Source organism: Lycorma delicatula, chromosome 1 (genome assembly GCF_047948215.1).
Source record: "Lycorma delicatula isolate Av1 chromosome 1, ASM4794821v1, whole genome shotgun sequence".
Taxonomy (NCBI): Eukaryota; Metazoa; Arthropoda; class Insecta; order Hemiptera; family Fulgoridae; genus Lycorma; species Lycorma delicatula.
Window position 1 is genome coordinate 225,076,229 of NC_134455.1, and position 23,828 is coordinate 225,100,056.

The window sequence follows — 23,828 nt, forward strand, 5'->3', positions numbered from 1 at the left end:
CTATAAGTCGCTGTGAAATTTGGATTAATACAGACAGATATAGAGAGAGGGAAATGCTTGGTATTTCTGCTGGTGGCAAAAGTGATAACTCTTTCCTCTAGTCTTGCCTATGGTTACGTGTGATAAATTACGGCAAATTTAAATTCAGGGTATTAGAAAATGATTATAATGAAAACTAAATTTTTATTTACTTTTAATGACTAATACACATTGACAGAGTGAATGAATTATTTAAATAGTTTTTCATATACAGCTTACTTTCAGGTGTAGGATGACAAAATTACTATATGTAAGCTTTGTGTAATAATCACTTGGAACTTGTATTACTTATATAATTAATCACTTTCTTAAGTTTTTACTTTGTTTTCTATATTAACTTTAATTGTTTAATATACAAAAAGGTAGATTCATCGTTGGTTGTATTGTAATAAATTAAGAATAAGTATGATCATAGTGATTTCAGGCTGACGTTTATTGTTTGTAATAGTTCAAAAACTCAGCAGCTTATTTATAATCCTGATAAACAAAATATTTGTAACAGAGAAGAGAATTAGAATCTCGTACAGCAGTGATTTTGTGCCAAAAAAATAAAATACTTCGTACTTTTATAATAAAAGAACTTGTGAAAGAAAGGTACAATAGTTTATCCTTAATTTTGAAGTTATCAAGTACACGAGAGGTGAATTTAATTTTATAATTGTCAAATACCATTCGTGAATAGGGAAAATGAAGGTATAGCTATTCTGTAGTAACTAAGAAGCTAAACAAAGCCTACTTTGAAGGCCTTGTTTATCGTTTAATCGCGATGGAGTCTTGGAGCATGCTTGTGCTGTTAAAGCGTATCTTAAAATGGCATTAAAAAGATAAACTGGAAGCTTAGAAAGTTGTTTGTGTTCGTCAGTAAATATTGCAAAAGTGGACGCTACTCAATAAAGTTCTACCCAATATTCACGGCTTGCAGCATCACTAGGCGTTTTTGACTAGGTAATATAAGAAACGTTTTTCACGAAGATCTCCAGTACCATCCATATAAAGTTCAGATCGTGCATGCACTAAATGATAATGCTCACGCAAGCCGACTTGCTTTTTGTCATCGGTTATTGAACACCATTAATGTTAATCCATTTTTCTAAACAATATTTTAGTGAATGATGAGACTTATTTTCATCTTTTAGGCTTTCTCAAAAAGCAAAACGTTTGTTACTATGTGATTGTAAATCCTCAAAGATTACACGAAACTCCTCTTTTACTGTAGCGTCAAAGTTATAGTTTGCTGCAGCACTTCGTCGTTTGAAATTACATGGCCATACTTCTTTGAAAACGATGACGTCCGTTCAGTTTCGTTAAGTTCATAACTCTATGTTTGCATGTTAGAAAGCTTTCTTCGGGGTCTGAATTAAACCATCCTCTGCATCAAAACTCCTTATTTCACCAAAATGGTGCTGCGAGCTACACTTCATGGACTCCTTATGATTGAAAGGCTATTCTTTTCTAAACACGCCATCTTGAAGAATGCGGGGACATTCTGTGGCCTCAAAGCCCTAATCGTTCTATTATTTATTGCGAATTTATCCTGTAGACGATTATACTTAGTTAAAAGCTGTTGAAAAGTATCGTTTCATTCAAGGATATAAACTTGTACATTGCGTAGTTGATGTACACGGTATTATTTGAGTATGAAGTTACAGCTTTTAAAGAACGTTACTAAAATTTTACGTACTGTAATGAATTAAAATCGTTCTGATGTTAAGTGACGTTCAAAGGTTCAATCCTAAGAGTTCTAAGCTTCAAATTCTAGTAAAGGTTTGAAATCCTAGAAAACATTCATCCGCATTTGATTACTAGATCGCGGATACCTTTGTTCTTTGGTGGTTGGGTTTCAATTAAATACTTCTCGGGAATAGTCGACCTGAGATTGTACAAGACTGCACTTCATTCACATTCGTACATATCTTCTTTCATCAACTGAAGTAGTACCTTACGGTAGTTCCGGAAGCTAAACAGAAAAAGAAAAAAGTGATCTTAACCCCAGGAAGAAATTTTTGCTGAAAATTAAAGGAGAAAATTACTTTATGTTAAACAATTGATAACATGTTGATTCTGAGCTTTTACTGGGGAAACCATTTAAAGAGTACAAACAACAGATAATAGTGTTTTGTTAATAAAAAAATTTCTTAATGTATCACAAAGTTCTTAGCTGTTGAATGGTACTGGAATTTCAACTATAAACGGAATAAATTAAATTTATTTGATAAATATCTGCATTTCCATCTTGATATTTTTGTAGTAACTCAGAATACTTCGGAAACAGTTACACCAAAATGTACTGGAAAGAGGCCAACTTAAGGAGGTAGCTAGGACTGACCTATGACGAGTTACTGCTGGCTTCTACAAAAAGAGGTTACAGTTTTTTAAGAACATAACAAAATATTTTGGGACTGATGGGAAAAAGAGATTTGTTTTTCACTCTTATCGTATGGACAAGAAAGGTTACAAAACTTGTTTCGGTTTACAATTTTTTTTTTTTGCAAAATTTAGAGCAGTGTAATATAATAAAATTATTCATAAAAAACATCTTTTATTTTTACTAAATTTTATTGCAGTAATTGATGTGAAAATTAATTTTCTTTCAGAGAGCTGAATTGCAACGCGGACCTCAACCACCGGAATTACTAAACGATCTGTTTTCTTTCATTCCTCCCGTACTTTTTGATACTCCTGTTTGGCAACATTATTACGGCGATGTACTTGAGCAACCTCCTCCTACAGTTCATCCAGGAGAAACCGTTAAAGTCGTTTTTGTAAGTAGATATTTAAAATTAAAATGGTATTAAATTATATCTGTACATCTATATATATATATATATATATATATATATGAATGAATGTTTGTTTGTTTGTTTGTTCCGTGAGCTAGGTGGCACTGGGGTCGGTATATTTCAAAAAAATTATTTATGGTCCGATTTGGCTCATATTTAGAATATGTGTTACTTACATGGAAAGAAATATCTCTGCAAAAAATGGTGCCGTTAGATGGCGCTGGGGTTATTTAGAAAAATTGCATTTATGGTCCGATTTGGCGCATGTTGAGAATATTTATTAGTTACGTGAAAAGGAAAAAAAACTATACCCGCTAGGTGGTGCCGTTGTCGAGATATTTAAGAAACAAACAAATATACAAAGAGACTTTCTTCTTCTATATATATATAAATATATATATATATAAAAGGCATTGTATGCATGTTTGTACGCTATAGACTAAAAAACTATTGGACCGATTTACGCGGAGATTTTTTCAAGATAGTCTGCGATGTCCGGAGAAGGTTTAAAGCTATTGAAATTCTCGATCTGACTAGTAGAAAGAAAGTTGGGGTTATTTTGAACCGACTGTTCTGTTTGTTGAGTAGTTTGATATATATCCGATAGATAATGCTGTTTTGAGAATTGGATTTATTTACATTCTGACCTTTTTAAAGTGAAAAGTTAAATTTTATGAAGTTCCGTAATGTTTTGTAAGTTTCTTAATGTTAATTGTGATGATTTTGCAGCCATATCAGGCGTTCAATTGTGTTTATTTAATCTATTATGTATATATATATATATATATATATATATATATATGTACTCAAATCTAGCAATAGCGAAGAATTGCTGGGTCTGTTAATATTTAATAATTTTAAAATAAATGTTAAAACAAACGGCACATTCGATTTGTGAGTATATCGAAGGTTCTTTCTATAGTCAACCTAAAATTTACAGAAAAAGTAATATACTAGAATATATAAAACTTACTGAATACTAGAATATATAAAAATATATCAGTTCATTCAATATTTTATCGTACATTATACGATAAAATGTCGCTGACTTCATCAGCCTGCGACTTCTTGTGTAAAATGTGGGTTGGCAACAATTTTACAGTTTTTATTAGAATCTCTGATATACATAGAAAAAATTTAGATTAAAAAAAAGTTCTCTTTCACTAGTTTCAACTACTCCAATTTAAGATTCACAGCATTGTAGTATTTTATTTTTTCTTCAGTGAAAAAAAAAAGAGGAATTAACTTAACTGGAATATAAAATTAGCATATCGAAAATATAATTTTATGACATAAATTTACACGTTCATTATTTTTAATTGTCTTCGAAACCGTTTATAATTTTAAGGAAATTTATACAATTTTGACGACACACACTATGAAGATACAATATTTTTTTTATTTCCTAAGATATTAGATTCGTAAAATAATTCAGGCTACACAAAAAATGAACAGAAATTTAATCGCTTCAATATATACTACAATCATAAACCTTAGTATTTGAACCTAAAAGTACTGGAAATAATGTTTTTAATGAATACTTAAAATCAAAACAATTATTTGCGATCTGATTGATTCATCACCAGGTCCACATTGGAAATATTGAAGTTTAAAAACGTGACTGCAATTATTATCAGACAAAAAACAAGTTATAATTTTCAATGGAATCCGGTAGTTAATTACTCACATGAATTCTTTCGTCCCTTGGTTTTCTAATCAAACTACTATATCTCGTACTCGACCATTATCACCTTTCCGTCTTTCAAAATGTAATGTCCATTGTAACAGACACTAATCAGGTAAAAATCAATGTTAATAACAGGTTGAAGTAGTATTAAAGGTAAAAACTGACAAGATAAAAACTGACAATATTAATTAATTGTTGTAAATAGTTTTCTGTCATTCTTTACACCACCAATTTTCGTTGAGGATGATAACGTTTCTGGCCAACATCCGGAAGGTTCACTGTTTGAATTCCAGTCAGGAGTCTGACGACATCTATTATTCGTTAAATATTTACTTTCCTATCGCCAAATAGTAACTGTAATGAGAATAATTAATAGTGAAAAAATAACTAAACTTCATTCAGACAGGAAATATTACCTTGAGATAAGCGTTATAAATAATTTCTTAAGTTTGATCTTTCATTCTAAATTCTTATTAAATTCTTTATTAAAGACTGTGTTATTTTCTTATTTAAGAGTATGTGTAATTTAAATTATATTTGGGTTGGTTGTGTGAGATTATGTAATAATCAAAACAACTTGTCTAAAGAACAAATCACTGAAAATTACAGACACCTTCTACATAATCATAATTTAAAATTATTTAATTTTCAACTACGCACAAAATAAGGGACTGCTACTAATGATTCTATTTACTTCAGTCATATTAACTGAAATATTTTACAAAATATTAAAAACAAAAAAAAAGTCCTTGTAAACTATGACAGACTTTTACTCAAAACTATCACTTGACACAAACACGTTACGTCGTGACTAATTACACAACGCAGAAACCAAACGCTGTTAACACCTCAAAAAAAAGCACATACCCCTGCGCGTGCTTACGAGTTCATTCGCAACAGGGATCCTTTAAAAAATTTAAGATAAACGGAAACTCCGAAAGAAAATAACTCGTTTTCAAAGGAAGTTCAAAAAAATTAAGATGACGTAGACCTGACCCTATGTTATTTATTCCACCCTTACATCACTAATTAATTTTTTTCTTGTACTAAAAACCTTTGTTGTAAGTCCTTCTACAGCGTATAATGCTTTTTTTTTATGATGGATGTTCTTCCCGATCATTAGTTTGGGATTTTCGTTAATTTTAACCTGTCTCATTAGGAAGATCACTCTTCTAGTGCATATATCTATCTTTTACTTTGAGGAAAACAGATAGTGTGGTTGAATGAACATTTTTAGGTTTCTTGCTCGTTTAATAATACGTACTTCAGTATTTCCTATTGGGATAATACTTCTCAATTTCTCAAAGTATTATGCATGCTGCCCGTCTATTTTAAAGGTGTTCTCTAAGATTCTATCTTAGCTTCCTTTTTCTAATATACACATCTCTGACTTGATTAGTTACATTAAAACCTTCCTGGCAACTCACGTAAACTTGGTTGTAGTATCATATTTTGCTCAAAATACGCTCCACCTCTCTCTCAGTCTTCTACGTTATGTGATTTAATTTTAGTTACGAGGACTGAGGCATCAGAATAAACACAACAAAAACCTCTCAGATTACGTTCACGCATACAAATGATCTTACCTAATAGTTTTCATGGGTATATTCCAATTTCCCAAGCTGACAAGGTCCGTTATCATCGTCATCACATTGATAAACGCCTTACTTGGGTCGGTCATGTCAACATAAAAAAGTACTTAGAAGATTATCGACGTTAAAATTTCTACGTATTCATTATCAGATTCAAGACTTTCAGTTCGAATATAATAATATACTATTATGTAATATGAGTACTACTTACTAGATAATAGGTACAGTTCCTTAATTCAGCGGGACCTCAAAATGGTGTTATGTACACAAAAGTTTGTGTAACATAAGGAACATAGCCGACACGCTCTAGTAAAGACTCTATTATACAATAAATAGAGCGATGATTATTTACTCAGATATTTCTCAAGGAAAATTTCGTTACGTTAATAAAATTAACTAAATTTAGCGCCATTTGTATTAAAGTATAAAGGAATTTTAATCTATTTTAATATCTTGGACAAAGGAGTTTTTATATTTAGTCGAGAAAATTTTAGAGAAAATGACTGAGGCCTTCCAGTTAGACTTAATATGGAAATCAAGCATTAGTATTATTTAAAAATAAAGGGTTACTCATAAAAACTTCGGCAACGAGAATTTAGCTTCAATGATGGTGGCACAAGAGGTAAGAAATATACAAAGAATGTGCTAGCAAAGTTATCTATATAAGTATTGGTGTAATGTAATATAACAGCATAATAGTATAAACATAAAAACGAGTACTTATCTAAGAAGAAAGTAAAGAAGAGATGCTTTGAAAGCAAACACAGGCATGTTGTAAAATCTTGTTATATTTTCCTTTGTATGGACATGCTCTATCAGAACATACACGGCCTAATATTTCGAATACAATTTCTTTTCGTACCTTCTTATTTAACACCGATGAAAAAGTAACAGAGTTCAGTTTCAGAAAAGATATTAAATTTCAATTAAAATATTTTTAATACGAATTAAAAAAGAAATCAGTACTATTAAATATTCACATACAAAGGCTGTAAGTTTAATTCAATATAAACATAAACGTCAGTGATGTATATGCAACATAAATAAAGCTTAAACCTCTTTACAAATAACAATCAAAAGGAGAAGATTTAGCATTGTAGTAATAATCTTCTCCATTAAAATGTCTGCAGCGACCTACTTCATTACACGATAGCAGATGGAACCTTTTATGAACTGGTTTAAATTAATTTGAATGTGAATTGAATGTAATTCCGTACCATTTCATAAACTAATTTCGTGATTTCTGATCTTATTAAAATTTAATTTGAAATATTATCTGAACTTTAGTTAATTGAGGAAACGTTATTTTAAACCATTATTTCATCGCAAAGTTTATGGAGAAACTGACTACTTGTTATTGAATTATTTTCTGTAGGATACTGAAAAGCTTCCATTAGAGTAATTTTATTTGATTTAGTCATTGCAAAAGTTATAAAATTGGATAAATATCAAGGCGAAAGTAGATCAAAAAATTGTCTTCAGCAACAAGTAGCGAATAAATACGGTTATATAAACTGAAATATGAAGAAAAAGTACAGTTAGAAATTTCATGTGAAATGGAAGCCTACGAAATTTGTGTTCAGGTGTATGCACACGTGCTTTTTTTAAGCTTATTTTTTGAGAAAGATGCAATTTAATAACTATTCAGTTCAGATTTAAGTTTATCAATTTCCGAGTTTAGAGTTTTACTAGGCATTTCATATGGTTTATTGTGCTTAATATATCTCTGGAGTACTTAGACAGAAAATCCTTTAGTAATTAAAAAAATCAAAGCTCGATGGAAAAAACCTATTTTAGTCTAGAACTGGTTCTTTGTATTACCGAAATAATGTAAAGAAAATTCTTTAATGAAACAATTGGATTATTGGAATTTCCCGAACAATGCAATAAATTTATTGTTTTTAAAAGGAGTAAATATTTCTTGTTTCTGATAAGAACTCTTAATGCCAAATTCCATATTCTTTTTAAACCGTAAATAGTTACATAATTTATTTAAAATTCTATTAGGTGTTCATGTATAACTTTATCCAAAGTTCATTTTTGTTACAAAATTATCAACCGTTTAATTTTCAACTTCAACTGTGCATACTTCAAACGCCGTGAATTTTTTATTTAATGTGATGAACTTTTTATGAAAAAAGGAAACTAAAGTAGATCATGCAGCTTTCTTAATAAGTGCTATAACCCCACCGACATAATCTTTTCCGCTAATTTAGTTACAAAGTTGCTGTTTCACCCTAAAAAGAAGACATTATAACTACTACTAAGACGAAACTTTTCGCGAGTAGATTCTGTTATACAGCGAATATATCGATAAAAATTTGCTTCGAAGTAATTACTCCACCAAACGCTAAGTTAAAAAGTTACTATACATCCAGTTTTACTTAGCTTCTCATGAACACACATCTGATGAGCACAATAATAATGTATAAAGTAAATCAACTATCTAAACGAAGAAATGTTCGGAAATGTTGAAGCAAAAAACACGAATGTTATAAGTAAATTAACTAAATTTCTCTTATTAACAGTTTCATTGTTTTTAATCAAGTGCATTATAAAATAATGACACATTATTTAAATCTTATCCTTTTCTACAAAGCACAGTTCTTTGTTTTCGCTGAAGAAGAAAAGAAACGAATTCAAGAATTTTATAACTAGGGTATGCACCGACTTTCAAAAAATAGGTGTTAAAATAATATAAAATAGCAAATTAAATAATTTCAACTCAGACTTATTCAAATTTACAAAGGGTGAAAATTAAAACAAACATAAATTAAGTAATTTGAGGAACCTAATCAAGTAACAAAATCTAATTAAAGAAAAATTATTTTCAGTCTTATTAAAATAAGTTATTAAAATATTTAATTTTTGTCTGTTAAACAGATCGACTGTCTGTCAATGATCGTTCTTTCTCTTTAAGTTGATCGGAATATTTCCTCAAAGGATATTTCTTCATAAGAGTGTGGTCTATTGTACTTTTTTCTATTTATGCTAGAATCAGGCTTGCTTTTAATTTTTTAACCGTACTTCCATTTCGTTAAAATTTTTCATTATATTTTATCGATAAAATATAATGAAAAATTTTATTTTTTCATCTATTCTCTCAAATCAGCTTTAATTTTGTGAAAACGTTTATTGGTTTAAAATACCAGTTCAAAATAAAATATCCCTTCCGATTATTTTTTAAGAAACGTTTCGGTAAGTAAATAAAACATTATTTAAATTTTACTATTGCGCTCTCACATTTTTAATTGCTTTTTATAGTATCGTAGTTTTAGGGTTTAAATAAGTCATCCAACTAAACTATCGATGTTAGTATTACAAGTTCGCTTAGTAATTTTATAGTGTTTCTTTTGAAAAATCTTCTTTGCCTGGTATAATCCGTAAACATTGTTAATTGCTATCTTTGGACGTATTCTATATTTTATAAACCAAGGGGTGGTGGATTTCAAGTGTTCTACCTCCAGCCTTCTGGACAGAGCATCAATCCCTCTCAGTTACCTTGTTTTTTCAATTGGTCCAGCCAATTTAAGGTGTATTTTCTCCAGCTTATTATCAGGTATGTTTCTGGGTTTTACCGGTATCTCTTGTATTTCATTTCAAAATTCCATTCATGTCTATTAATCGTAATATATTACATCTTTTACAGGAATCATAAATTAATGGCTTGTTGAGAAAATAACAGACTTCCCAGCGAAATCAGGAACTTATAATACTGATAGTGGGGTTAGATATTCCTTGTTTGTGCAGCATACGAAATTCTCCTGCTGTGAAATTCTCCAGTTGAACGGTTTGTCTTTTGGCGGAGGATTTTGTTAACAGAACTCTTACAAAAGATTTTTCCGTCCACCTCAATTCTGTATAACAGTCATTCAATTAATCTTTTCAAGCAATTACAAAATTCGATTGAAAAGTAACGATGAAGAACGTGAGATCTCACGTTCTTTAAGAAAATAGTAATCATCGTTTTTCTCCTAAAGTCACCTGCGTATTACTATAACTATTTATATTTTATGAGCTGAATAAAAATTTATTCTTATTTTAAATCGGTTTGAACGACATAAAGGTTAATGGGATTTCAAAGATTTACGATCTGAAGTAGCTGTGATAAAAAGATCACAGCTACTTCATAACCCTTCAGGAAACCTTAGGTTGTAAAGAAAGAAAATGATTTTGTTCTAAAATGATTCATTAAATTATTGTCTGCAATAAAGTTACTTGGCCAGAACCCCATAAAATCAAGTCGAATTATACTTAAATAAATATTCAGTGTTTAATACACTATACAAATCCACAAAAAATGAATGAAGCTCTTTCAGTTTTGCATCTGGTATCGTATTATATAATGGAATGTGTGACTACAAGTGGATATTTATATTTTAACTTGTGAAAGATAAAAATACATTTTCGGAATTAGAAATAAAAAGATCAGGAATGATTTAAATGCTGGTAAAACTTTGTAGGAGTGTATGAAGGAAAATATAATGAGTGCTGCAGCTGATGGAAAATGTGCGAAATTATAATGAAGAATATGATTAAAATTCGATAAAATAAATTAATGTTAATGATGTTAAGAAGAAATTTGAAAAAAAAAATCCCCTGAAGTTTTCTCCGAGCGTTAACTAATAATTTCTACTTTTTCGCATCGCTTATGTACGACTGAGTATTTATTCAACACTCATCATTATATTTTACCAGTTTTAATTATCATTAATTAATAAAAGCAGTCTTTTTCTGAATTTTAAGTTTCCTCTCTTTGAAATTAATTAAATCGTCTAGTTATCTCTTTTAATTGTAAAGTGAGAGTATTAGTATTACCTTATTAATGTGATTACTTTGAGCTAGGACAAAGTTCGGTTTAACCTCGTCACAAAATAACAAAAGCTTTATGTAAAAGCAATTAAAGTTTAGTTATATTAGTGTATTCATTCTTTGGTCGATATTCAGTGAATACGGCATTAAACATTTCTGAACATTTTCATAAAAAAGTAAACAAAAAATCGCCTCTCTTCTTGAAGCTTAAAGAAGAATTTGAAGAAGATAGTAGATTTTTATAGTAAGCATTTCTTGTAATAATGATCTTCATTACATAAAAGGTTTAATTATCTAACGTATGAGATAATACTGACTTGCAATTCTTTCTATCAATAGTGCAACTGATTTTATAAATCGCTGAAGTGAAAATGCTTAGACTGATAAAGATAATTTTATTTCCAAATACTAAACAAAAAACAATTCACTTAATTTTTACGGATGTAAATATAGAATCTAGGCATTGTAAAATAATAAATAGATGAAGTAACTTACTGTGTGTGGTGTACAGTAAGAACAATCAAAAGTTGGTGTACTTGATGACAATGATGTAATATTACGGATAAATTGTTTTACTTTCGACAGTAAATGAGATCGAAGTATCACTGTAGCAAAAGTTGATAAATATTGTTATGGGAAAACAATAATTAACTAGTACACAATAACAGTATAAAAATTCGTCAATCATATAATTGTATTATTACAATTATTTGCATAGTTTTCACTAGAGATATTTGTAAACGCCAAAATTGTGACCTCAGCTTTTGTTTACAAAATAAGTGCATTACCAATGTTATTTTGGAATATGAACGCGATCATATTTTTTTGTTTGTTTAGTTATTTCTTTTTGTTGGTTTTTTACTTCCTTATATTGAAATCGCGAAAAATTTCGGTTTTCGGAATTTAACGGAAATATCCATTTTGATCATTCCTGAATCCATTTGACTAGTTTCGGCGTGACGTCTGTACCTTCGTATGTATCTCGCATAACTCAAAAACGATTAGTCGTAGAATGTTGAAATTTTTGATTTAGGACTATTGTAACATCTAGTTGTGCATCTCCTCTTTTGATTGCAATCGACTGAACCAAAAGTGTCCCAAAAAAGCCTAAAATCAAAAACAAATTGGATTTCGGACTTTTTCTTAACTGCAGTAATAAGCCCTCATTGAAAGCGTTTCAATGATATATCATAAGTGGTACTTATTTATTGGTTCCAGTTATAGCTCAATAAAATTTTAATTAATGAAATATTTGGATCTTACAATGAGAAGGCACATCGGTTTGAATGCGAGTTCATTTCCATTTTTTTTAAATTTAAATATATTGATTTATTAATAATTTGCGAAGTGAACTTCGCAAATCAGCTGATTCTGAAGTCGAGAGTTCCAACTTTCAAATCCTAGTAAAGGCAGTTACTTATACACGGATTTGAATACTAGACTGTGGATACCGTTATTCTTTGGTGGTTGGGTTTCAATTAATCACACATTTCAGAAATGGTTGGCCTGAGACTGTACAAGATTACACTTCTCTTACACTCGTATATACCATCCTCATTCATCCTCTGAAGTAATAACTAATGGTGATTCCCGGAGGTTAAACAGGAAAAAACCCTTCAAATAATTTTTAATAACTCCTTAAAAATAATTAAACTGTTGTTTCAAAACGTTTTTGGCTAGAAGATTTCAATTGGATCCGAAAGAGTCTAAGCACAAAGGTGTGAAGGATGAATGTCATTCCGAAAAATCGTGAGAAATTTCCTGTAAAACTAGAAAGGTGGAATTTTTGAAATCGTTAGTAAACTATTGAAGTATATTTGATTATTGGTATGCTAAGCATAAAAATATTTTTTTCCTGTCAGAAGGTAAATTCTTCTAACAGGATGCATCGTCGATGGAAACTCGCTATCAAGAAAATTGTTACATCAACGTTCTAGTCAGTTGCTACCGAATAAGTAAAAGAAATATCCTTATTGCTACATACACCAGAATATCAACTAAAATAATATCTTAGGTAAGGTAGTAAGTAATTTTTAGAAAAAAAATTTACATTTTTTGAATACTTGTTACTCAAAGACCCTGTCATCTAGAAAATTTATCAATCAAATTTGAAATCAGCACAAAAACCTATCAAAATTCCCAATAACGTAAATTTATCGTAAAAAAGTTAAGTTTTGTCAGTCTATAAAACCTTTGGCTGCAAATATTTTAACAACTAAACTGGAAAATTTGTAAAAAAAATGTACAGTTTAATTAGAGAAAAATTATAATTAAATATAAGAAAACGTAGTATGAATTATTTACAATACCTCTGAGAGATTACTCAACATCAATATAAATAATCTTTTTATGAGCGTTTCTAACTAACCTAACTATAATTTTAAGGAAGAAAACATTTTATTCTCTGCAAAAAGTTACACAAGAAAACTGATTGAATCCACTCGATTGCCGTAGGTTTTGTTTAGGCTATGGACTTTTTGGCGTTTAGTTTAATAATTCGCCGTATCTAAAGTAACATTCATTGACATTTCATCCTGAATTAACTTCATTTTTATCAATAACATACAAAGCTGTTACATTATATATTTTAAGATGTAACAGTTTAATTAATTCTACTGATTACAACTGGTAAGCTGTGTAATGTAATTTAATTCTTCTATACCCGCTTGCCAAGATCAAAATTAGTAAAAAGTAAGAAAAATTAAATTAAAATTAAGCTTCTTCATTAACCTTGTGAATTGTGATGGATAAAAAATAAATTTATATAGGTATTACTAAATAAAAAATATAATAAATAAGAAAAATTTCAATAAAAAATTGAAATAAATTTTAAATGATTTTTGTTTATATATCATATACTCGTATTTTTAATTTGTAAATATGTGTGTTTGTATATAAATAAATAGTTATTAAAGAAAGTTTTATACATTTTTTCTAAAAGGTAAAAACGTAATCAAATTTTTTTAGCTGAAAGTAGCTTGGAAAATTATAAAATCTAAAAAATGTCATATTAGTTTGATATAAATTTAGGACTAAGATAATTAATGTACAGATTAAACTAACTTTTTATTGTTTTAGGTTTCAGGTCATCCAAGAAATAATCTGCAGCACGAAGGCAGCTACCTGACTGTTGAGCGTCGAATCGGGGAGGACTGGAAAGTAATTGCTACAGATGCTGACTGGGAAACAAGGTACGTGAGTAGCAGAGAAAGTATTTTAGTTATTGTTTACGCCTATATAATTTATTCAGCCGAGTATTTACCCGTACATCCTCCCAACCCAATAGGGGGATGACACCCACCTTGTGACGTTACTAGTCGCTACACCATCCCCTCCGTTCCAAGCCCTGAGGGGCTTTACCGGAGGTCATCTTTAGAACCTCTAACTGATTACATCTCAGAATCTTCAGCCAGGCCTCGGTCGGGATGCCACAATGTAAATGCCTCGGCAGACATGTGCATCAGTAAAATACATATCAAATTTCGCCTTCACGTAGGCTTCAAACGGACATCTTCACATCCAACCTAACATGATTCCCTCAAACCAACTGACCGAAACCGCGGAAGCACGAACCCGCGCCTAGTCCAGATTTGACAGCACCGTTAGTGACTGTGAATGCCTCAGAAAACGAACGAGTTTAAAGTTTAATCATTACTACACTCATACCAATCAAAATTATGTCTTGCGCAACATAGAAATTCAGACCTACACCCAAATAAGTCGACTAATTTAGATCACCTAACAAGGGGAACGCAACCTCATTCCGGTCAACGCAGGAGTCGGGGACAAACCCCGCACCACCACACAGTCTCATCAAGGTGTCTCGCGTAGCATTACCAAGTCACGATCAGGACCGCCACCGGCGAAAGGAAGCCACACCGAGGTCTCACGGGTTAAGATACCCGGCGACGACGCCGCCCCCACCAACGGGAGCCCCAAATCGAATCACAAACAATATCAATATAACAGTGGCACGATGCCAATGCTCCTACCTCCAACCAATCCAATGCCTAACCCGGAACCCTAGCCATCCGGGATCCTACCACGGTCGAGTACCTCGATTAAACTTCCTCTGCAGACCAACACACGGCAGGGCGTGAATAAAACCAGCCACTATAGACCACTCCTCGCGGATCATCCAGTTAATACGGAGATCCATAAAGGAATGTATTTTCTCAAGTACCCTAACAGCTCGTGAACATTTGACCTCGTATCGGGGACAGACGTAGAGGACGTGGTCCACTGCATCATCAGTTCAGCAATCCGGGCATTGACTTGTACCTACCAAACGAAACCTAGCCAAACTCATCCGAAAGACACCACGCCCGGACAGAAACTGTGTGATATACCGATTGGGGGAGATCCATCCAATCGCACCTAAATCAGACACTAAAGGAAATATACCATGCGTGTAGCGACCTGTGGGGTATTCGTCCCACCTGACCTGCCAAGACGCAAGGCCGCGGTCTTCCGTCCTACGTGAGTAGCAGAGAAAGTATTTTAGTTAGCGTTTACGTCTATATAATTTTTTCAGTCTAGTATTTACTCGTACATAGAGAAAACTACATTCTGTTTAATTTTGCCGACATAATTTTAGTATATCCGCGCACGAATACTGTCATAAATTTTAATTTTAAGTAACATAATATTTTTAATATTATGTTAATATTATGATTACTAAACGCTTTCCTTGATCACAACCGTTAAATTCTGTTGTCTGTTGCGGTTGAATCAGTATCACAATTTCCCTTTATTATTATAATTTAGAGATCCTAAAAAATTATTAATGTGTAATCTTGGAAAATACACGGAAATGCATATGTAATATTATTTCCTTCTAAAGATTATTAATATGTGAACAAGTAAATGTTGACAAAATTTTCATGTTTGTATTTTTTTTCCATCAAGAATAATTCTATTTTTAATCGGCTTCAAAAAAGGAGGTTAAAAAATATTCGACCCGTATATATTTTTTGAAATTTTTATTCGCGCATAACATTTTTCCTATTTATCCGATTGAAATAAATCTTGTTGCAATCGACGCAACTGGCCTTTGGGGTGGTACCATGACGTTGGAAACACTTTTAAACCCAAAAAATCGGTCTGAAAATTAACAAAAAAGGATTTTCGCCGTCCGGCTTTTATGTTTATACACGCATGCATACCTTTTTCCTATTAATCAGATTTTTACATCTTCCGATATTACGTCAGAGGAATTCATATTTATGTGCTTTGATTACTTTTCCGTTTGGGATTGTTACGTCTTTTTATATACCCCATCTACAGGTCCATTCAATTACCACATAAGTATGATCATGCATTTTGGCGTCGATTCAAAATGGGGTCTAAGTAATTAATTAAGTATTTAGACGAGATTATTTATTACTTTTTGCGCATTTTGAAGTTTGTCCCATTTTTAAAAATAGTTATTTCATAATTTTCTGTGTATGATTAATAATAATAAGTTATTCGGTGGATTTAGTTTGTTTTTTGGTTACATAATGCAGCTACCTCCAGTTAAAGGCCATTGGTGTTTTGTTCAACCTCCTTGGTGTGAATCATTTACACAATTTCAAGGCATTATGACATTGCACTGTTAAGAAATTTAAGACAGCAATAAGAATGAATAAAATTAATTCATCCCTAAATCCAGTGCTTAATAGAAAAAACACAGCTGTGTTTTCAGTTACATGTTTAACCTGCACAGATGTGATTAATCTTGTTCATGAAGGCTCACTCTTCAGTATTAGATATGATGTCATAATATGCGGCTATGATATGATTTAATTCTTTGTCTGGTATTGTTTATTAATAGCTTAAAAATTATGTTAACAAAGTGAAACAATAAAAAATGAGCTAACATAATACAACATAGGAACTTATAATGCTAAAAAATGTTGAAAAATGAAAAAAATTCCTTTAATTAAAATTAGAAAATTATTCAGATATGGTGGGTGATAGAAAGATTATGAGTTCATATTCGTTTTCAGGACCAAAAAACAGAATAAATTATGTATCGCATGACAGGAAAAAAATTATATTTATCAGTGTTATTTATGACAGTGAGCAGATTAAGCCTTAACAAAAAACCTTAAAATTTAAAATCTTAAAAACTTAAAATTTACAAAAAATTTTTAGAAGTTAAGGTCATCTTTAAGTAGGATAATGCCCATTTTACTGCGTTAATTTATCAATTGTCTGCTTTTATTAGTATTTCAATTCTATTTTGGCAATATACAAAATATATAATTGCCGATATTATAAATACCTGCAAATAAAATTATGGATTAGTTAACCTTAATAATATTTCGGGTTCTCTTCCGTTATTCTCCCATCAGTAATTGTCAATAGATTTATGAATTTCAGTGATGATTTTCAGCTATTTTTCAATACTACTGTAGCAATAAAGATACATATATTACAAAGATAAAGAAAAAATATGATTATCTTATATTAAAAGAGAGACGTATTTGATGATGCACCTCCTAATATTTTCTGCTTGTTCACTTGACGAACGTATTGATGCTTGTCAACTGATTGTTGCTTTTTATTTGTTTTTACTTTTACCGTCTCACAGTGTACCGTGTAAATTTGGTCTCTGTTATTACCATATTTGCGTTAGTTAAAAATCTGATGTGGACATCACATGACTTCCTTGTATGCCTATTAAATTACATACACACATTTATTTAAAATGAGAAGTACACAAAATTTTATTTCACTAATAACTTCTGATTTTTCATTTTTTTTTATTGTTATTATTGAATTACTATTTAATATAAAAGTTTTTTACAATCAGAGATTAATAATTATTAATAAAACAAACATTATTAAAATTAAAATTAATTTAAAACTTAAAGTTAATTTAAATAAAAAAAAAAAGTTAAAAAAAAGGAAATGAAGTCGGATTCGAACAGATGTGCCTTCCCCTTGTAAGATCAAAATATGCCATTGATTAAAATTATATTTGCTTATAACTCTGGAACCAATGAAAGTAACTACCACTTATGCTCGTTTAGAAGCTCTCAATGAGGGCTTATTAAGTTAAGAAAAAGGTCCAAAATCGAAATATTTATTTTTTTTCAAAATGGATTCAGGGATGGTTTAAATGGATATTTCCGTTGAAATCTGAAAACCGAAATTTTTCACGATTTCAATACTTCCTTTACTGCGTACAAGGAAGTAAAAATAAATATTTATGTGTAAAAGTTATATAATTTGAGTTGGTATTGCCTGAAGTGTAACATGTTAACCTCTTTCGTACTCGGGTGGTTAAATAAATAACCTAATTAATTAGAATATATATATTTGTGAACCCTACATGAAGAATGAAAAAGTAGTAAAAGTTACGTATGAGAAGCTAAATGAAAAATTATAGTTGTATAATAACTACGAATAATTTTACATGGTTTCAAAGTATGAATTAGCTAAAGTTATTTCACGCTTATAAACGAAACGTGAAACTAAAGGGAAGAAAAATAGCTAAAAATAGGAGGACTAAAACTCTTATAAAAAATCAATATTAAAATTACTGGCAGGTACCCACAGCTTCGCACGCGAGTTATGATTGTTGTACCAGTTTCTGAGTTTATAGATCGCTAATAGTACCTATAAAATATTTCTTATTTTGATTTATAAGTATCCAAAGTATGAAGTAATAGATTCATCCTCGATACATAAAATCGATATTTGATAATTTTGAGATATTTATAGACATGCAGTAACACGATTCATATAAATAGAGAGATAGATGAAATATTTATTTCTGTAGAATAATGTAAATAATATTTTTATATAAATTTTTACACCATCGTTTCTTTGTAAACTATCTTTTTGGTTCTTCCGTTACCACAGCAAATAAAGAGCTCGCTGCTCTTGCTTATTTGAGAACATGCCGCATACAATTGGTCGGGAGAAAAGTAAGCAGTGCGTAAATCTACACCAGCTGTCATTGATGATCAATGCAAAACATATATTAACTGGAAACTGAAGTCTTTTAAATCGAAAAGGAACGTTATTAGATATAATTGAAATTCTAGGAATAAGAAACCCACAAGAAATTTATTTATTAGTAATATAATGTAATGTAGATCATTATAGATAGATATATGTGTATATAGATACAAGTAAAGGAGAGATGAATATGAAGTTTGTAGAATTATTCTTTGAAAATAATAAAATTAAGTTATTTATCTATGAACTGAAGTTTTCAATGCACTTTTTTTATAATGTATCATTTTTAGAACTATTTTCTAGGCCACGTTGGTAAAATTGGACTTCTTTATTTAAAAAGTTTTTCACCTACCTTGCATACGTGAAATATTTAAAATTAAATATAATTAATAATTATAGTTTCTGGTAGAACTGATAATATAATCCTCGATGTTACAATCCTTCATCACCAAACTTATGAAATTAGAGTAAAAAATTGAGGATCGCATATAGCTTTGTTTCCATTCTATATTGTGACGAAGAGGATTTCATACATCATGTGCCAAATGACGTTTTGTTTGTTTGGACGTATTTATCAGTAGAACTAGCTAAATGATAGGATCTATGCAGGAAATTAAAAATTTGGAAAATTTTCTATTCTGGAGTACAGTTTAGCAGGAAGATTTTTTAATATCAATAATACTTATATTTGAAAGAAGTTTCCTATCTCCAGAAACGTTTCAAATCCGATACAGAACATTATTCAGAGCAGTGAAATTTACTTCTTTGGAAATTCTAAATGGCCACGTGCCACATTGATCTACTGATCCATATCTAGCTGACCACTGAGGGGCTGGTCACAAAGAAGCTGTTGCTTCTGATGGATGATTTCCGGGAGGGGGACTCACAATAATCCATATTCTCGTGACGTTCTGGTAAAACATCTCACAGTTGTTCCTTTTTGAAACACTGACTTTATTAACAGGTTTAACAGGTATTACGTTTCTGTCCAACAACATTTTGTGTACTGGGGAAACCAATGTTCAGCACATCTACATGTTCAGTACAAAAATATAAATAAAATACCTCATAATGCTTAGCGATATTTGAAGCAGCATATAAAACTGTTTTAAACGATTATCGAAATAAGTTTCAAAAGAATAAGATAAAGATCAAAAAAGCCCTTTGACAAAGCATAACTTATATTTTAAAACTAAATGCCAGTTTTAGCTTTTAAACAACCATAATCAGTAGGTACTAAGGAAATAATCTATAAATAAATAATTGAAATTAAAGAATTAATAAAGAATTAACAAATAAACAATACTTGCAAAACACAAATAATACGCTCCATACTAATCTTGATTGTTACGTTGAGAGTGGTGTAGTCAGTAATTAATATTTATTATTTCATATTTTTATTTATCTATTTATTAATCTTTTTATATATTATTTCTTCATTATAACACTGATGATGGTTACTTAACGATCGAATAGGCCATTTAAATGTTTAATTGCCATTTTATGATGATACACATAAATTTATATAATTAAATAATATATATATAAATTTATATTAAATATATATAATATGCCGAAAAATGTAATAGCTACATTCGCATGGTATATTCCATTTTATTGACAGATTACATTTTATTGAAGGCTACGGATCGTCTACGCAACAGGATAAAAAAGTGTATTTTTTACTTTAGTCTTGATTTTTATATATGTACTTTTCTTATTTAAGAATTGTATATACTACATAAGCTAATTAACAAATCATCGACAGGCCACTAACATCAAAATTGAATGCGACATCAAATTAATTCACTAACGTCCTTAACAGCTAAATGAATTAAATTAGCTTCCAAAATTTAGTTGTAAGTAAACAAAATACGAGTAGTTCTAAGAAGAGTTATTTATAAATTCAACAATGTTAGGGTGGTTTATTTTAAGGTTATTGTAAATTTATAAGTAAAATTTTGATCCATGTAAAAAATTTATTTATTCAAAGTTTTACGTCAAATTTATCAAATTGTTTGTTTTTTTTTTCTTTTATTTATAGTCGCAACAACAATTACAGTCATTTAATGGCTTAGATATAACAACATGATCTTAAATAATAAATAATAAACACGAAAAACGAAAAAATAATCTAAAGCAAGAATAATAAATGGAAAATAAATATTGAAACATCACCACTAGTCATTTACACTGTGCATTTTGTATGCCGTAAGAGATCTCACGTAATTTCTTTTAAATCGTTGAGTTTGCTTTTAAATACTGGCATTTTCTAAAATAAGGCAATTAAATATTGTTTATTTTATGAGATTTCAGTATTGCTTAAAATAATTTTTTCTAATAGATTTTAATTGAAATGCGAATTTAATTGTAAAATAAATTTTATTATGAAAACTTATTATGAAAAAATATTTTACTACTTTTTACACATAACGTATGTAAAAGGTTAAATATTTTTATACGTTAATGTGTTTAATTTACGTATAGAATTCGATCACTAGTAAATATATTTCTGTACTGTTATATTACTCAACCAATGAAATGGCCACTGAAAAAAACTTATGTTTAAATCAATACGTAAATTAAGACCAATAAATTCCTTCTTAATTGATTTACCAAGACCATCAAATATTTCATCATGATGTAACTTTGGATCACTTCTAGGAATATGCTTAATAATTCAAATTATTTCAGGATTATTTCTAGCAATACATTACTCAAATATATAATTCCCAATACGGCGTAATTTTTTCCGTTATTTTTGTTAGGTTGATGTGTATTAAATTCTTGAGTTATTCAAGTCTGGTTACAATTCAATACGATCATAATTTTTTCTTTGAGGTATTATTTATTAAAACAGATTCGTTTTATGTAAATAATTTTAAATTATCGTTCAACCAGTAATGAATGTAAAAATAATGTTATTATTGATCATAAAATGCCGACCCATATTTATTATTTTACATTCAGAAAATCACTCGTTTGAAAAAAATTGACATTTGAGATGTAGAAAATTTTACATATTAGATCAAATTGTTTGTTTTTTTCTTTTATTTATAGTCGCAACAACAATTACAGTCATTTAATGGCTTAGATATAACTACATGATCTTAAATAATAAATTATAAACACGAAAAACGAAAAAATAGTCCAAAGCAATATTTTTTCATATTAGACTATGAAAAAATTGTTTAACGGTAAACTTCTTAATTTAAGTATTTTCTTTACTTTACTTTTTTACAACCTGTTTATACTTTCAAACCTAATCAAAAAATAAAATAAAATAATAAACATTAAATAATTATTTAATAGAAAATTAAAAAATAAATAATTAAAATAACCATAAAAACTATTTAAATTAAAAAAAATTTAAATAAAAAAGGAAATGAACCAAAAAGAGTTTTTGAGGGTTATTTTTTCCCGTTTTATTTTATTATGAATGAAATTTGACAACTGCATCTATTGGAAAGTAGACTTGCTTTTTTTTAATCGAATTAATAAAATTTCAATTTCCGTTTTAAGTATCAGTGCTGGATATTATTAAAAAGAAGAAAACGAATAACAAAACTTATATTAAAAATTAAACTATCTTACTTAATTAAGAATGTTTGATATGCCAATGAATGGCATAGATGAAGTCCTACGCAAGCACTATCGCATGAAAATAAACAAGTACAAAACAAAAGTAATGAAATGTATTAGAAATAACAAAGATGGACCAACGAATGTGAAAATAGGAGGAGAAAAGATTATGGAGATAGAAGAATTTTGTTATTTGGGAAGTAGAATTACTAAAGATGGACGAAGCAGGAGCGATATAAAATGCCGAATAGTACAAGCGAAACGAGCATTCAGTCAAAAATATAATTTGTTTACATAAAAAATTAATTTAAATGTCAGGAAAAAATTTTTGAAAGTATTGGTTTTCAGTGTCGCTTTATATGGAAGTGAAGCTTGGACAATCGGAAGATCTGAGAAGAAAAGATTAGAAGCTTTTGAAATGTGGTGCTAAAGGAGAATGTTAAAAATCAGATGGGTGGAAAAAGTGACAAATGAAGAGGTATTGTGACAAATAGATGAAGAAAGAAGCATTTGGAAAAATATAGTTAAAAGAAGAGACAGACTTATAGGCCACATACTAAGGCATCATGGAATAGTCGCTTTAATATTGGAAGGACAGGTAGAAGGAAAAAAATGTGTAGGCAGCCACGTTTGGAATACGTAAAACAAATTGTTAGGGATGTAGGATGTAGGGGGTATACTGAAATGAAATGACTAGCACTAGATAGGGAATCTTGGAGAACTGCACCAAACCAGTCAAACGACTGAAGACAAAAAAAAAAAAAAAACTTAATTAAGGTATTACAGTGTTCCATTTTCTGTTCACTGTCTCTGACCTAAACAGCATAAAATATTTATAAACTTTTGAATCTCATTAAACTAAATTTACTGCGGTTCACATACATTGAAGAATATTGGTTGTTGACCATCCAGATATTGTTTATAGATTTTTTTATATTTTTATTTATTTTTAAAAAATTTTATTGTTTTCTATGCGAAAAAACTATCTATTCGTTTAATGTTAAGAAGGTATATCTGGGCTGATGCCTGTTACCTTCAATTATAATTAATTGTAAATAAACAAATAACTGATAGATTAAAGACAGAAAAAAATTGGGATAACATTCAAAACGATATATTCTGCAATTGTGTATAAAGAAGTTGAAATTTTATATTTTCAAGCAATTTTTAGTAATCATATAGTAGATTCATAGGCTAATGATAAAAATGATGTTTATACGGGATTTATAGAAATTATATTGATAGCGGAACTAAGCTGCCTGAAAGAACCGTTGCAAGAAAAAGGATGTCTACCGCTTTTCGCTTCAAAAAATACTTTAGAAGAAGGCCCTGATCGAGATAAAACGCAAAAAAGGTGACTTAGAATTTACTATTAGTATTTTA

At 29.8% G+C, this 23,828-nt stretch overlaps 1 protein-coding gene across 2 annotated transcripts in view; it reads left to right on the plus strand.

The window, feature by feature from the left end:
* The window catches only part of CDase (neutral ceramidase), a 307,463-nt gene that overhangs the window by 211,107 nt on the left and 72,528 nt on the right, over nucleotides 1-23,828 (plus strand). For both annotated transcript variants that reach the window (XM_075373680.1, XM_075373672.1), the window contains exons 12-13: nucleotides 2,634-2,801; nucleotides 13,989-14,101. In XM_075373680.1, the coding sequence (XP_075229795.1) occupies nucleotides 2,634-2,801; nucleotides 13,989-14,101 (281 nt within the window). The remainder of the gene's footprint in view (nucleotides 1-2,633; nucleotides 2,802-13,988; nucleotides 14,102-23,828) is intronic.